The following is an 18,040-nucleotide window of genomic DNA, read 5'->3' on the forward strand; positions in this document are numbered from 1 at the left end:
GCATGCTTTACGGAAAAGCAATTCAAAATGTGGATTTCACACAAATGATAGGCTTAGTTTAGAGCTAATACACGCCATAAAAATTCTTAAGCCTCAACTTTTCACATTTAAACTGTTTTTCTTCACCCCCGCTGTCACTTTTCACACATAAATTGGAGCAAGGCAAATTAGTTGATTTTGCCTGCAGATGGATCGCTTATAGGCTCAACACCAGAGCCACGTTTATACAATAACTTTTTTCATCTGAGCTATACAATTAAAATAGATCGGTGTAAATCTAGTCCGTGATAATTAACAGTTGGGATTGGCTGCTACGTGTTGAGTCTGAGAAATGAGGGTGCATGGGGGAGGATGAGGATTAGGATGAAGATGGGGCAGAATGAGGATTAGGATGATGATCTTGAATGAGGATGAAGATGGGTGAGGAATAGGAATAAAATGGAATTGTAATATAGCAGCACAAATCATTCACACTAATGGTTATTTATTTATTTGTTTTGCCTATATTCTTCTCAAAACCTTTGTCTTTCACACCGGAGAGCTTCGTCCGCGGCACAGCTAAAGTCTACATTTTAACGTTTTTGTATTTTTTTTAGGCCTATGCCTATTTTATTTTCAATTTTAACAATATGGCCTATATGAACAAAAATGAACAAGCTCAGATGCAGTAACGGAAAACAAACAAACAAACAAACAAAAAAACATATCTATCAACAGTTATCATAATGTGGTACCATCCATAAGGTGCTTATAAACTTGTAAGAGATATTGCGCATGGGGTCCCACGCAACAGAAACCAGCCGGGCAAGTCACCCATCGCCCCTAAGCTCGTCGAGGTATAGGTCAGAAACGGGTCCCAAATAGTTAGAAACTTTTTAAGTGAGTTGGTTCTCAATGAAGGATCTGAGCCTCTCCATCCTTATAACAGAGATCATGTCCGTCAACCAGTTGGAAAGAAGGTGAAGAGGGGAACTTCCATTCTTTCAGAATTAGTTTTTTGGCAACAGTTGTCCCCAGTGTCAGAGACTGTTGCACATGCTGTGTGGGGAAGTCCAGAGAGGTCTCCGAGCAGCCGAAGATGAAGAGTTCTGCATGCCTCCGGCTGAAGGTACGTTTTTGTAATTTTGAACCATATCCAAACCAACCCTAACCTTAAGTTGCCTATGAAAACGTTTTCAAATTAACCAACATTTGGTTTCAAATTTACGTTGACATTAAACGTAAAATACAAACGTTTCATTCCGGCGTTTTTGTGAAACTATATTTATTTCTGCTCTGGACCATTTCACATTTCATTGTGTTGCTATAACAATTTGCTGTGAGACTATACGTTGCAAAAGTCGGAATGAAGATGATGAGAATATTGATAGATGATGAGAATAGGCCTATATGGGGAGGAGGAGGGTGCAGTCAGAAGCTAAGGATGGGGGGGGGGGGGTACTGGGGGGTGACAGGGGGTTGCTGGCGTGACGTCACCCCGAGGCGTGCAGAAGGCGGCTGGTGAAGAAAAGCCAGGCAGCGCTGCGGAGGCGCGACCAAAACCAAAGCACCGCTCATTCATTATCCTGGACGCAGCGCGGCGCAGCAGACAGTCAGACGCGTAAAAGTGGATTTACTGAAACACCTGCATGGAGAAACTCTGAGGGCTTTTCACACTTTTTTCCTGTGTCTGCCTCTGCTGGGAACCAACCGGTGAGTAAAACACTAAACTGACCGAAAACGAGTTGTCTGTTCGGGAAGAGAGGGGAGATGATGGCCGACGTCCTGCCTCGGATGCTGCTGCTGCTGTTTATGCGCGGCAATCGTCCAGTTTAAATTGCCTATGAGATGCGTGGGTAAAAAAAGAGAGCAAATATTGACACATGCGACTCACCAGAGACATGCAGGGTCAAACAGGCTTTATTTGAGTGAGTGTCCCATAAACAGACTGCTGAGTGGATGGAGCATTACGCGTGGGCACGGTGACGATTTCTGGAGTAAACACAAGGGCAGGATTTGTAGAAATGTCATTTTGTATCTTCGCAGAAGTCAAGTAGCTATATTTAGCCTAGTTGTAGTCAGGATAATAGCCTTATCAGCAGTGTGCTTAGGTGGCTGCATTCAGCCAATACGCACGAGTATAGCATTTGTATAGACATAATGATACTTCCCGCGCGTGCAGTCTGCCGTGAATATCCAATAATCTTTGCCTGACACGCGCGGTAAATGAACCACATGAAAATAATGGGCTGCTGCCGCGTGCACGCGCCTGGATGCGTGCGAGTAGGGAGGAAAGGAGGGGAAGATTTACTGTGCGCGTAAAGCCAGCAAAGGGATTCCAGCAGATACGCTGTGTGTGTGTGTGTGTGTGTGTGTGTGTGTGTGTGTGTGTGTGTGTGGTTCTTTTTTTGCCTGAAGATCGCCATAGTGGGGACCCCCCCCCCGGGGACCCCCCCCCCCCCCCCCCCCCCCAATAACCTTATTTGTTTCAGAATCAAGACGGTCAAAAGGCACAGGAACAACAACATATTAGAAAAATACTATCATAAATCATAATATTTCCGGATGTTTAAAGGATTCGTGTTGTATAATGTCTCGTTTTTAGACGGTTTGAAGTGTTTTAGTCTGAAATAACCTTAAAGACAGATGTTTGGTTGAAGAGATAGGCTATAAGAAATGGTCTAGTCTTTTCTCCTCAAACTTTTCATTCTTCCACAGAATGAACGCTGATGCTCGCTTGTTCTGTGTTTCAGGCAACTGAAATGGAACTGAATCTGTCGAAGACTGTAATTTCTTGCGGGGATCCAGGTATGTCTATAGTCTTTTTAGCTATCAGACCATTGATAATCTGATTTTTCTGTAGTTTAATATTCTGCAAATCAAGCTTGCAAAAACGATGAGGTTCCCAACCCAGAGCAAAATAAATCAGGAAGGTCGAGGCCTGCTTCTTGTTTGACACATATGCGGCCATGCAGTTGAAACTGAGTCCCATACTGAATGTTATTATGCGTGAAACGCATGTGATCATATCACAACACGTAGACGGTGTTAAAAGTGACACTGTACGGATATTCTATGCGGTGTATAAGTGCGAGGGGGTTGTAAGACATGCTGATATGCGGAAATATCAGGCACTGCACAGAGATGCAAATGACAGAGTGCTGAAATCTAAAAAATGTTATAAGAGCAGACTGAATTTTGACGCTGTATAGGCCTATGGGAGCAGCTGCGATCATTATTGTAGGCTATAGGCTATATTTGGGTTTTAAACTTTTGATTTCCTCCAAGTCACAATTCCTGTTCCAACTGATGGCAACGTGCATGACATTAAAAAATAAAAAAAAATAAAAAAGATTGAAGGAAAAGCTGACCAGGTAAGTGGATGGGTATACAGGATTTTCCGCCATATAAATAATAAATCCGTTTTCAAAATAAATTTGGCCCATTTTTTTAATAGCTATATATGCCGATTAGCCTACTGTGACGACGAATGGAATGCAAAACGAATTGGATGGTTTAGCCTACACTTTGACACATGCACTCATATATCTGACCAGACCAGAGTGCCGCGTAAATCTGAAGACAAAATCAATGACTTTGTGTTTTCACGATATACGTGTGTGTGTGTGTGTGTGTGTGTGTGTATATATATATATATATATATATATATATATATATATATATATATATATATATATATATATTAGGGCTGTCAAACGATAAAAAAAATGTATCTGATTAATATTGCAATTAACTATAGTTAATTGCGATTAATTGCATATTTGTATTGCATGTTTAAAATGCCATTATTTTGCATTTCAAAGCATTTTTAATTAAATATTAATAATTCTTATCAGTGTATCGTGATTGGGAATCAAATGAATGCAAATTAATTACTTGATCTTGAATTTTAGATTTATTTTCAATTCAATAGAAGTCCCGATTTTAGCCACATTAGGGTGGGCTGGTATAGGCAACTTTGGCAGTAGTTTGCCAGAGGTTGTGGGTTCGGGGATGGGGATTAAGTTGCATTATATTCTAATTTATAAAGAACGATTTGAAGCAGGGTGTAGAAGCCATTTCCAGAGTTAAGTGTAATGGGTACATCAAATTGTTCCAGTAGGAGTCAGCCACCTACTTGTGACAGGTTGACAGATATGGGAAGATGTCATTATAATGTTTATGTTTACTATGAGGGACCAACAACTTATTTTGTTTACATTATTGCACTGACAGATCATTTTATAATTTTACTAGTTTCAAATATTTGGGTTTTCAGGGTGATATAACTTGTCGCAGAACATCAATTTTGGTTTATTTGGTAAAAGTGGAACTGTATTCCTTCTGGTTTTCTTCATTGTTCATGATTTTGTGGAAAGCTGCTATTAACTCGTGATTACTTTTGCTACTAAACCAACATGGATTCAGGACATCCAAGCAAGTTCTGACAGAGAGCAATGCCATTGGACCGCATTGGACAAACACATTTGCATATTTCCTCCAGCATGCATTGTTCCTTCCAAACCTTTGACAAGAAGGTAACCACATTAAATAAGTGGTGGGTGGAAATAATCATTAGCCTATTCTTAGTTAAACATGCAGTTTTGGAACATTCAATAAAGACAAATAAAAAATAGACTATGACTAAGTGATTCACACATGTTATGGGAGTATAACCATCACACCAATATCCGTTTCAGTGTAGAATGGTTAGTTCCTTGCTCTGCTCTCCCTATAAGAGTGCAACGGACAAACATCCCTGTCCAACCCCGTCCATGTCCAACGCTGTATCACCCCATATCGTGCTGTGACTCTGAATCTGTATTGTGCTGTGCTGTGCTGTGAATCTGAATCCGTACTTGGTGCATCGCTGACAGCCCTAATATATATATATAATATAATATTATATATATATATAGCCCTAATATATATATATATATTATATATATATATAATGTATTATATATATATATAATATTATATTATATATATATATAGCCCTAATATATATATAATGTATATATATATATATACTGTATATATATATATATATATATATATATATATATATATATATATATATATATATACGCACACTTTAAAAGGGTTTCACTTAAGGCATTATAAGATCTTTAATGCATCGTAAACCTGGTTGCCTCGCTACAAAGTCAAAACCATGGATGTTGGACTGACAGCAGCCTGCATGTGATGGATTCTGAAGGATCATTACAGCAGGTTTTGTCGGTGAGTGGACCTGGATTTAAAGTCATGATGGAATCTTGATTAATTATGCAAGTAGCCTACTATTTTTTTTAAAGTGTGGAAGTGTTATCAAAAGTCCTCATATTATCCACCTTTGAATTCGCAGAATAGACTTAGACCCACGTTTTTAGGCTAATACTATGATTTTTTTTTTTATATAAAATCATAGTAAACATCATAATCGTATCAAACTGTTATATGAGAATAAAGAAGATGCATGCTTTCCAATTTGTTCCTTATTGCTCAATGTTGCATCATTTTTTTTTATTTACCAATTGTATTTACATCATGTTGCTGGTGGTTGTCATGCTGCGGGTCACACGCAGGCCTTGGCCCGCGCAGACAAGCCATCACCAAGGCAATAATGTCATCAGCCCCGTGCGTCCGTCTCCAGTTACGCACCGTGTCCAGTTACCTCTGCATGGCTTTCAGTCTGCAGCGCAGCTTTAATTTTCTATTATGTTATTTTGTTTGTTCCTATGCTATACTCTGTTTGGTTACCATACAGTGGGCAAAAATATTTTTTTGCGTACGTGTGTTTGGTGTGATAACGGCGGTCGTCGAGTTTATTTTCACTTGTTGGAGGGAAAATAGTGTTTGCGTTGCCACATGGCCTTTAACCTGTCCTGCCGGATGGAAAGGCTTTTTAGCTCATCCATCACACGCAAGTGCCCTCAAAACAGAGGAAGAGTCAGAGTGGAGGTAGGGATGGCCTCCTCTTATTTAGATTACCCCCATCTATCAGTCTAATATCTACTGGAATACACAGGACGGTGTGGGTAACGAACTAAGCCCAAACGAAAACTCACTAGAGGAAATCCTATAATATTCCTATTACAGTATGTCTGTCGTGCTAAATAGTGGGTTTAATCCTATCGTGCTTTATATATATATATTATTTATATCATATGTGGCATATTATGACACATCATTGTGTCATAATAATATCATAGGAGGTTACAGTTTATAGTCTTAAGTGATATAATATCATTCTGTGTGTAAATGTATTATATAATTATTTTTCTTAAGGATACCACTGCCCTTGAATTAAAATATGTCATAAGGGATCAGCCAAGCAGCATTTTGGTAAACAAACCTCGTCACTTGGGTGGCAACGGCAATGGAACCCTATAGCCCAAGTGGCTATTTTGGCTTGATTGTCTGACTCTAGCCAGCTAACTCTGTTTACATTTAAAAAACTGCGACAGTTCACACAACTTTAACACGACATGCATATATTATACATCAAACTCTTCAGCTACTTTTGCTCTCACTCAGAATGTCAAAATATAAGCGATGTCATGTATAGTTTTTGAGATATTAACGTTTGTTTGGCACAACTACCGCGGGGTTCCGCATTTCTGGGTGTCAAGTGACGTCACGCTGATTCGTTCTATATCATATTGATATTGAATATATTGACACTCCAGTGATACACAATAGACCCACGATACGCCCCCCCCCCCCCCACACACACACACACACACACCACACAGCGTATCTGCTGGAATCCCTTCAATGGCTTTACGCGCACACGCACAGTAAATCTTCCCTTCCTTTCCTCCGTATACTCGCACGCATCCAGGCACGTGCACGCGTTCAGTCTATACTACACAGCAGTCCATTCAGTCTACACAATCTGCATAGTAAATAGCAGCTGTTGACACAGCGAGACCAGGGTCCTTGAGGTCACTTATGACAAAACGCGGGCACCATTAGCCCACTCGCAGAGTCTCCGGGTTACTCATAAACGCAAATACGTCACCCACAAGCCCGCATGCTGTGCCAAATCCGCAGAAGAACAGTCTTTTCTTCAGTCCTGTTCCAGCTTGAATTTAACCAAATCGCCTCATTTTGTGCGTCGCCAAATGACCAATATCTTCTAACTAACAGTTGCATTTTACGCATTTTGGCTGCAGCTCCCATCCAGGCGGGCCGATTTGACAAAAGGTTTGGCTTCACGGGGTTTTGCTCAAGGGCACTTCAGCAGGATGTAAGGCTGATGCGGGGGATAAAATCGGTCACGGGAGGGTCACTGTAGTGTAGGCCCACCAGATGCATGGTGGATGAGCGTCACTTCCTATACACTTAAAGTTGCAAAAGGATATGGCCCCAAAAATAAATAAAAAACTCTAATTTTGTGGAACAGTGAATGTCAAAATTTTGAGTATATGTCGGCGGGGACGTGGCTGGCTCTGTCGGCTGCTGCGTGCTGTCTTTCGGCGGCTTGCTCTCGCTTCTCTCCGTCTGCACCCTAATAAGAGAGAAGTGTTCCCCCGTCCTGCTCGCCCATTGGCTCCCCACACTCAATTCCCCCTGCTCCAGGTGTCCGTAATCTCAGTTAATCCAGGCAAAACGTAATCAGTCCGGGTGAAAACTCCCCAAAAACACACCACTCCAAATACAAATCAAAATACTGCAAAAAGTAATAAAAGCCCACTTAAACCAAAACACATCTAATAATTAAATAAAGAGGACTTCTACTAATTAAATAAAAAGCACATCTAATAATAATAAATAAATCCAAAATAAGTAAATCAAAACAATAAGGAGTTTTCTACCCTGTGACATATACATATTTCGCAATTTGATTTCCTTGTTAATGTGTCAACTATAGGTATAACGTGCGGTAACCTGGCCCTTGTGAGCGCCTCTCTTAAGATAGCTACCGCATTGTGCAGAGAGAGGCTTTATAACAGGCTTGCTTTACGCTTGTGAAAAAGCTGAACGAACACACATGCAAAAGGCAAGTGATTGTTGAGAGGTTGCACAATTGCCTTTTTGAAAGGGCCTTCGGGGGAGTTTTCCGGTTGGACGGGGATCTCATGTCAAAAGTCACTGTCACACAAAGGCCGAAAATGCTTAAGCCTGGCGCCGGGCCGGGCCGGGTCAGACTGCAGAGAGGCCTGGGTTGGCCCATGTGCTTCACCTGACACATGTAGGCTACAGGCCGTGCAGCGAGTCAACAAGCCAGCCATGTCTCATGTTCCAAGAGACACCCAGAGCCTTTAATCCACACTACAACACCAAATCTGCCATTTGTTTTTATTTTTCTTATAGGCTTCAGTACCCGCTTACCCGCAATTGCGCATTATGACATCCATCTATAACAAGCGTTTAGTCATCAGCTCTTATTATTTTACTTAAAACGAGAGAACACGTATAGGTGAGATAGTCCAACTTGTTTGAGGATGTTTTGTTTTCGTGTCACTTGTTTTAATAAAAGTAAGATTTAAAGACTCAATACTAGCCTACTAATTAATACTATAGAGTTAATGGGTTGTCAAGATGGAGATTTTTGCAAGAAGCATGCTCAACTGGAAACTGATATGGGCTAGACCCATTAGAAAAATAAAGCAAGCTTTCTCTCGAGCAAAATAAAATCCAAATCTCTTCTGAATTCCCAGGATGAATCGGGCCTACTTAAGCCTGGAAAGTGTTATAATACCTCACTTACCTGGCGCCAACCTGACGTCAAAATAATTGACATGACGTTTCACCGCCCCCGTATCTTCTGACCAGCAGGCGCCGCACAGTTACAGTTACAGCGGTGAGTTTCTGACAGAGGAACAGAGGAGTAGACTTACAGCAGGCATCTCGTTTCCATGGGACTGGGACCAGGCCCAGCGCGACACACTCTGGAACCTGGAGCAGTCCACATCTGGGCAGATCATGAAGTTAGACACAGAAATCAGGATATTAGTTTACTTTAAGTGCAATGTGAGGCATCGCGGGCACTTCTTTGTAAGCGTGGTGGGGATTACGAGATTAGAGAAATACCATGATCTTTTACATTCAACATAGGCCTACTCTTTCTCCAACGTGATCGCACCATGCTGTTATCAGTTGAACTTGTTTTGATAGCGAAATTTGCTCCAATCGATCGACATTTAATAAACTATCAAAACATTTTGATTCATGATGTCCGCAAAACTGTATAAAAAATGTGTGCGTAAATGATCGTTGAGCTTCAAATATATAAATTAATTAGCGACTATCCATGTTAAATCTGTTGTCAAACTTAATAATCTCACTACTCAAGTATATGTCCAATAGTGGCATTTTGTAGATTGGGATCGAGTGGGATATAGGCTACTTTGAAAGAAAATAGAAGATTTGTGAGGCTATATGTGTTTATAACGAATTGACAGCTGTTTGGAGACAGGCATGTGTCTGGAGATTTGCTGCATGATTAAAGTTTATTCACTGATTTATTTATTTATTTAGCTGATAATAATTTTCCTGCAACATAAAATAGACCAACAGCCAATGGATGATGTGGCACCCGGACAAGACGCAGCAAGATAATGTTGCAGAGAGAGAGAGAGAGAGAGAGAGAGAGAGAGAGAGAGAGAGAGAGAGAGAGAGAGAGAGAGAGAGAGAGAGAGAGAGAGAGGGATTGAGAGAGATATTCATCTGAGCTCTTTGATCCGCCTTGCTTTTATTAGGTCCTTGTTGTTTATATGTCGGTGGACAAGAAAAAGGCAGTGAACTGATAGAATGACACTTCACAGTTTACAGTGCGTCTCATTCACACGCATAATAGAGTGTATGTCGGCCTACATCGGGCACTTTTCATGCGCTGCGCTGACAAAACAGTAACTGCAGTGGGATGGCAAATGTTTATTCAGCTCAGTACATATCCGAGATATACATTGTGTGGGAGTGAGTGTGTATATAAGCGCACCCAGCTGCCCGTTCCATTGCGTTGCACTGGACCTATTTCAAACATGCCTGCACGAATAAAAGGTCCATTTTACTCCCAAAAAGCAAAGCGTTGCATTGCTCGCTCCCGTGAGATATGGTGAAAAGGCGACTGAACACTGCAAAAAATATCCACCTTAACAAAGGCATTATATGCGAGAGCCTTAAAACCTTATATTTTGTCGAGTGTCAGAGGGGAGAGATAAGTTCGCTTAATTCCATTGCAGTTTCAACTGTTGAGGGTTTTCTTATTGAATCAAGTAGGAATTTCTTCAGGTGCCTAGTTTGAGAAAAGAGATTTGCATTGGGAAAACTCTGGAGTGCATGTGTTTGAGTGGATATTTTTTGCAGTGAGCAGCAGCCTTAGTGGGTGGGACCGTTCTCATTTTGGGGAGGTTAAACGCAGCAGATGGGTGGGTCTCATCTCTAGGGTTGGAGAGCCACAGCTTCCTCTCGCTCACAGCGGGCAGACGTTTTTCCCTCAGCGGATACGAGCAGAGCAGTGCGCGCGGGGCGGTCACTGCTGCACGGAAGAAGAAGTGGGCAGTGTTATATGCATTTTTTCCTCTCTCTCTCTCTCTTTCTCTTTCTGAAGAACTACCATTTTCGTGGAAATCTCGCCTGCACGGTTTTTCTCTTCCCATGCAGCGGTGTGTCTTTGGGTGGACTTTTTGTAGCATAGCTGTTGAAGAGGAACGCTCCGCGCACCATAGGATTCACCCCATTTCCTATCTACACGCAACATCCTATTCAAAGTGGGATGAATTTGGACAGAAACGCAGAGGCAGTGAGAGCACCGCCGCCCCGAGACGTGGCCTCCTCGACGTTTCATTTACCGAGAACTTCCAACAAGAGCACTCGAGAAACTTTAGAGAACTCAAGCAGCGAGTCGTCAGACACAGAGTTGGCAGGTACAGCTGCTGAGGGTGCAATATGGCAACTCAGTTCCTTCTTCTGATTGCAATAACAGTTTATTTAATGTCTCCATAAGCACGTTAGGGCGGGCTGTCACAGACACCCGCTCTGCAGCTTCGTACCTTTACGCTTTGGGGGAAAGGAGAGGTGGCTGTTTGGGCTGCCTGGGGAACCTCACTGCCTGTTTATTCTGATTCTAATGGCAATTTATTTCGAGTGTGCAGCTGTCACAGTGGCAGAGATAAATGCATAACATAATGTGCAGTAAATTCTCATAGACTCAATATAGCCTCAGTCAGGCCTATTCTACCGGTTTAATAATAGACTGATTAATATTTTGGCAGATAGGCTAACTATACCCCATTTCTTGTTTATTGCGCTGAACCAAACAATTGGCAGGATTCCGAGGTCTGTCAATGAAAAATGTGCGTAGCCTATAGCTTCACAGCCTGCATGCCTATACTGTCAGTAAATGGCAAATACATTATAATAAACTATAAATAATATGCCTTTCTATCGAACTATTAATAAAATCCAGCAGGCTTGCACTAACAATAATTCTTGCCGAATTGCCAGCAGCACGCTGTTCAAATGCTAGCTGTTCATTCTTTTTCTTACGGTTTGTCGTTTTCTGGAAAAACAAAACAAAGGCGCGTTGTGCTCTGCTCCCCTATAAGAAATGGTTTTGCAGTCACTTGACCAAATATGTGGGCTAAATTTTCCTCTGTATCACCATGTTAAGGTTATTTATGGGCTTAGATTAAGCAGCATGTTACCCATAAATATTCCGCCATTCATTGCTTATATTTTTTGTAAACATTCATGGGACTATTCCCTTTTTGCGATTAACCTTCCACGTGTAGACCCTTAGGTTTAATGGGGCTATTTTGTAAGGACACGAATAGGCTACACGATAGCAGGTGGGAGATAAGAGAGGGCATACCTTGTAAAGAGAGTATTGATCTAACAAAACGTATTATGAAGCAAATCTAACAGCGAGTCTGACATAATCAAACTCGAAGACAAATTTGTTAATATTTGACTTCAAGACGTCACTATGTTTTTCAGGCTCCTTCTTTGTGTAAAGGCTTTAGAAAATGATAGCTTTGGATTTGTTTCATTCGGGACGGGACGGGCCCGTTGCTTAAAATCTGCAATCTGGAGAGTTTTGAGGCTTTGGGAGACTGGATAGTGACATTTGCAGGCAAAAAGGTCATCCATTTGCATGCCATCGAAAGGACAAACGATAATTCACTCCTATTTTCTCTTTTCGTGATTCACAGAAAAGGAGAGGAGCGTCGAACACAGAAGCGATGACGGGAACGCGGACGATCCCAAGAAGAAGAAGCAGCGGCGGCAGCGGACCCACTTCACCAGCCAGCAGCTGCAGGAGTTGGAAGCCACTTTCCAGCGGAACCGCTATCCGGACATGAGCACCAGGGAGGAAATCGCCGTGTGGACCAACCTGACGGAGGCCAGAGTCCGGGTAAGAGACCGACAAGCCGTGCGTAAAGCGTGCGTAATGCGTGCGTAAAAGCTGTTTAGTAAATATGAGAATTCTGAGGTAACTGGCCAAATGGACGAGAAAATATTTCCCAAATAAATGAACTAATTGTATGACACAAAATAAATAATGTAATTATTCTAAGGCATTGCAACAAATTAAAAATTTAATTCGAATACCAAATAACCAAATAAATACCAAATAACCAAATAAATACAACAATCCTTATAGAAAAAATAATCCAGCTGCTTGCCGTTAAAGGCTTAACTTCAAGGCTACACTTGAGTATAGTTGTGATGATTTTGCCACGATAATTACTTCACTAACATTATAAGGTCATCCATTGAGGATGACGACGCAGACTGGTGGTGTTCCATCAGCGCATATACGAAAACAGATAAGCCCATGTTAAATGAGTTTGTATAGGCTTATCCGCCATTGCTCTATATTAATCAGAGCTATATTTCTCTGACAATTCGATTTTGACTTTGTTCTGTGCGCTTCAACATTATTATGTTTGTGCTAGAAGGCAGAAAACCAATCTGAGGTTAGAGACAAGCTGAAGAACCCCCGGCCGTTGACAATAAATTGGGGGGAAATTGTCGTTCTAACAACCCTGACTGTAAGCAGCATATCCAAAGTTACACTGTTAAAATACATGTCATTTTCAAAACACTGGGACATCAGCATTCAGTGCAGCTGAAACTGACACCTATTTACATTGATATTGATTAACATGTGTTTTATTGAAAAGTACCACAAATGGAAGCTGTCCTAAACTATTTGGATATGCTGAATGTGTCACATCATTTTTACGGGTGTATTTGCTCCTAATGGAGCCAGTGGAGGATTTGTCTTTTGATGACATCATCACCAGACTGGACCCTGGTTTCTCCCATGGAGAGATTTGTTCAAGCTGCCAAATACATGGAACTGTCCAAGATATAGGAGCAACATGTGATTTTATTTAGGGTGGAGAGGAATCCAATCAAGCAAGTTTTTCTGAAACGGCAGTGGAAAGGGTTAGATTTTTTTAAATTAAACTTTAAAAGTGTAAATTTAAATAGTAAAAGTTACATTCAAATTAAACAACATTAAATAATACCTTCATTACACGGATGTAAATAAAGGGAAATTAATTAATAGTATGGCCCCTTTAAAGTATAAAATAGCTGACACACTAACAACGGGCTAACAATTGCATTTCACCACCGTGCTGTATTTGCACAGGTCTCAAGGCAATGCAGGCTGCGTTTTTAGAGTTTTAATTTACAACTAGCGCAAGATCCATCATCTCAAATTACAAAAAAAATGTAGGCAAAAAGTAAAAGTCTCGGAACATGGCTGTAATACTGTGTTGTTATTATTAAATTTTATTTATGGGGCCAAGGTGGAATTAATTTCCAACATATTTCGCCGAGAAAAATAAACGGCAGCGTATTGACTCGGGTCATCAGCCTGAATATTTCAGATTCATACCTCTCTTTTGATTCGCTAACTCTGTTTTGACACTTTTAAGGTTTTGGACTTGACCTTTTAATTCCATTAGCATTTAATAAAGCTGTATAATATAGATATTTCTGAGATTTAACGCTGCAATTATAATCTAGTGTGAATTGTGGGGTTTAACTCTTTTGAATGTCAGGAATAATTGGTTTAATTAGCTGTAAGTTTGGACTTGTTTACATTGCAAAAGAAGGTGCAACTTATTTTCACTATGTCGTGTATAGCCTAATAGAAGCTGAACAACAACCTCAATCCAAACCTGCATGTCGCCTCTCTCACCCGACTGCAGCTTCTGTCACATCGCTCATGTCTTTGTGGACAATTTGTCAATACCACCCTGTTCTCTGTAGGGCTATAAATAGCCTCTCTGGGCCAGAGAGATGATACTACTTGTAAACTGTTTCTACTATGAATTCAAAATGACGTGCGGACTAACGGATATGTTGTCAAGTTTTGATAAGGCGTGAGGAAATCCAGAGTCGTTTTTCTGGATTTATCCTCATTATGTGTCTAATTTTTCACTTCAGTTGTTGGATACATTTAACACTCTGACCTAAATACCAATATACTAGTCGGTAGTTTAATTATCATTGTATAGTGTTATCAGATATTAAGCCAAAATGAAAATGAAACCGTCTCATAAAAAAGACTCAGACGCATGACAAAACACTTTATATGTTAAACAGGATAGGCTAAACTGACACATTGTTACTGATGTGAAATATCCTGTAGCATGTTTTGTTGAGAAATGCTGCACGTTAATTTGTCCGATAGTAATTCAATTTAATACAAAAAGTTGTTGTAATTAGTGCAACATTACGAATCTATTTTGAAGTGGAATTACTTCACTTCATTGCAGACTGTTACTTTGTTTTTAATCTCGGCTCCCAGATGTTTGGTGAGCTGCGCCACCAAACGTCTGGGAATTTCACTGTCAGAAACTGTCTGTCCGAGCCCGGCGGCCGGCAGCAGACACGCCTACATTTATTATTAGAATTTTATTTGGTAGCGGCAATGCCATTTATCATAGTCCTAACACAGAGCATGAAGCTGATATGCTCCAAACAAAATTTATAGCTGTTGTTTATTTTACAATAATGTGTCCTACCCGGAAGTGGTCCGCTTGCTACTGTGAAGTCATCAGCAGACTATGTAGCCTCTAGCTGCCGGGGCCTGATGAAACACTTCCTATTAACAGGTTATGTTTGTTTCTAAGTGATTAATATGTTTCTCCGCAAATGCTGCGATGTTTTGCGAGACATCGGTTCTGTATGAGCGTCACTGCCCCCAGAAAGCAGGCCCGCCCACAACACTCATGATTGGTTCTCCGATGCAAGGCTTCCAACAGCGCCACCTAACGTTATGCAAAGATTTAAATAGTAATATTCTCAGTTTTACAGGAGTGAAACGGATTAAGACTGAGGGCTGAAACGGATTAAGACTGAGGGCTGAGTCTACTTTGTTTTAAGAAAATACGATTTTGAAGACCTGAATATGTGACTGCAACAACAACAATCGTCAGTGTTAATTTAACTCGGGGAAATCAACATTGTGATAGTTTTTTATTTCCACACCCGAGTTAATTTAACATTTTTGAGTTTTGACCAGATTGACGAACAACTCCCCAATCAGCAGCTGAGAACACAAAATAATTGTCACTGAAAAATCAGATAATACAAGATTGAGCGGAAATGTTGCGGAGTGCTAACCTATAACAATAAGAGCAATGTTACACACTTTTGAACTAAATTCTTTGTTTTAATTTCCACAATATTAAACGTCTCGACGCCGTTTTCATTATTTATCAAATCTAATCTGACTAATCTGTGGAGACTTTCCAGTTCAAATCCTGCAAACTTGGCTGATTGGAGAAGAATTTTAGTAATGATTTAGTCAGGGAGCTCAACCAATCAGGATCAAGTGCAGTTGTAGTGCGTTTACTACTGTAGCCTAATTAGTCTGGAACTTCCTGTGGGGGGGGGGGGGGGGGGGGGGGGGGGTACAATTAACAACTCAATAATACGTTTAATCTTGTCATCTTTTACCCTTAGAGGGGAGTTCGAATTCCTATAGGGCTCCAGGGTTGCCCAAGACCCACATCAGCTCCATGAGTGAACAAGCAAACTTAGGTTGTGAACTCCAAATAAATGTCGCTCAAAATCAACACTTCTTGAGCTTTGAAATATGGGATTGCATCTGGATGAGTGCAGCTGTGAGATAGCCTGATCATCAGAGATTTGACATCCGATCTGTAACTAATCCGATCTGTAATCGATAACTGTTCAGCTATTTCTATGTATTGAAATATTTACCCCCCCCCCCCCCAAAATTGCACAATTTGTGCCTAAACGTGCATAAAGCGTGTGTGGGCCTAAGTTATTTAGTAAATATATGAGAATTAATTTGCCAAACGGATGAGAAAATTCTTAAGCAATTTCCCAAATAAACGAGACGATTCTATATGACACAAAATAAACCATATAATTATAAACACCAGTTCACCCATGAAGAGCAATGGATTTATCCGTTTTAATTCCCGCAGCAACATTAACGCATGTTTATCTCCCTGCAGGTCTGGTTCAAAAACCGCAGGGCCAAGTGGAGGAAGCGCGAGCGAAACCAACAGATGGACCTGTGTAAGAACAGCTACCTGCCGCAGTTCAGCGGCCTGATGCAGCCATATGACGACATGTACCCGGCGGCCTACACCTACAACAACTGGCCCAACAAGATGGCCCCGGCGCCCCTGGCCACCAAGAACTTCACCTTCTTCAACTCCATGTCTCCGCTCACCTCCACGTCCATGTTCTCCTCGCCCAGCTCCATCTCCTCCATGAGCATGGCGGCCTCCGGCATGGGCCACTCCGCCGTGCCGGGCATGTCAGTGTCGGCTCCCGGCCTGAACAACATCAGCAACCTGAACGGCATCGGCACCTCCGGCATCAACTCGGCCATGTCATCCACAGCTTGTCCGTACGGGCCGCCCGGCTCTCCCTATAGCGTCTACCGGGACACTTGCAACTCCAGCCTGGCCACACTCAGACTCAAGTCCAAGCAGCATCCCACGTTTGGATACAGCGGGCTGCAAAGCCCCGGCTCCAGCCTGAACGCCTGTCAATATAACAGTTGACGAGTCAAAAGGGGGGCTGTAAATAAAAAAATAAAAAAAATATATAAATATATATGATAAGCGGACACGGCATAAAAGCCTATAGCCTACCTGCGGAAAACAGACAACTAAACTGGATTGGTTGCAATCATTTATTTTTCAAAAAATGGATTATGCGGGTGTATGTGTTTACCGATGAACTTGCACAGCAATTGAAATGTCCAGGTTTTTTTGTATTTTTTTCCATGATGAAGACGTGTTACATTGCTGCATTGTACATAGCCATCCTATATAAGCCTATCATAAGAAACAGACAATGGGACAAATTTTGTGCATTTTTTTGTGCTTGCTTGCTTTGAAGAATGCGGTGGAGGCTTCGACAAGGATTTGGAAGAAAAAAGTCGAATATAACATGAATCCGGACCCATTAAAGAAGAAGACAGCTATATTGTACATATAAGTAGTCTTCTTATATTGCTTCTGTGTGCTTTATTTACCGTCTATGCAGGGAGCCACTGCAAACGCATCCCGTTCAGTGGCTTTTACTTTTACGATTTTTTCTCTCTCCGTCCAAACAGTTTTCGCGTTCTGTTTGCTGAAATAGAAACCACGCATGTTTAACTTGAGTGCAACGTGTTTTGTACGAGTTGGTAATAAATGTAAGACTTTGCAGAAGTAAGCTCATTAGCCTAAACTGTATACAAAAGGTGATGCAAAGTCTTCATGTGTTTATGGTAATATGTTTGTTTGAATAAACTACAGGAAAATAGAGATTTAAGTATATTTTTAGCACATTATTTCTCTTTCCCACCAAATTAATCTCTTTTTTACGGGAAAAGACGCACGCACTGTTCCCCTCTTTGTCAAGAGGGGCAAAATCAATTATGGTAAATTAAAATAAGAACAATTGTCTCAATAGCCTCAGGCTATTGATCCACTCGATTATGTTAAAAGGATTGTGTCAAATAAATAGCCTGTGATACTTTGTAAAGCGATTACCATGGTACATTATGCTATCTGGCCTCAAGTCACATTTGTTTTTGTTTTTTTAAGGTCTGAAC

At 41.0% G+C, this 18,040-nt stretch overlaps 1 protein-coding gene across 2 annotated transcripts; it reads left to right on the forward strand.

Annotated features, from left to right (window-relative positions):
• Positions 1–1,555: 1,555 nt before the first annotated feature.
• On the forward strand, positions 1,556–17,750 carry pitx1 (paired-like homeodomain 1). 2 transcript variants are annotated; one of them, XM_083645969.1, is made up of 4 exons: positions 1,556–1,692; positions 2,733–2,787; positions 12,144–12,346; positions 16,443–17,750. In XM_083645969.1, exons 2-4 carry the CDS (start codon positions 2,742–2,744, stop codon positions 16,998–17,000), a joined length of 807 nt encoding a protein of 268 aa, XP_083502095.1. In that variant the 5' UTR covers positions 1,556–1,692; positions 2,733–2,741; the 3' UTR covers positions 17,001–17,750. The 2 variants fall into 2 exon arrangements, with proteins under 2 accessions (XP_083502095.1, XP_083502094.1); XM_083645968.1 differs by lacking the exons at positions 1,556–1,692; positions 2,733–2,787 and adding an exon at positions 10,545–10,856.
• The last annotated feature ends 290 nt before the right edge of the window (positions 17,751–18,040 follow it).

The sequence above is a fragment of the Poromitra crassiceps genome (genome assembly GCF_964638095.1).
Source record: "Poromitra crassiceps genome assembly, chromosome: 1".
Classification (NCBI taxonomy): Eukaryota; Metazoa; Chordata; class Actinopteri; order Beryciformes; family Melamphaidae; genus Poromitra; species Poromitra crassiceps.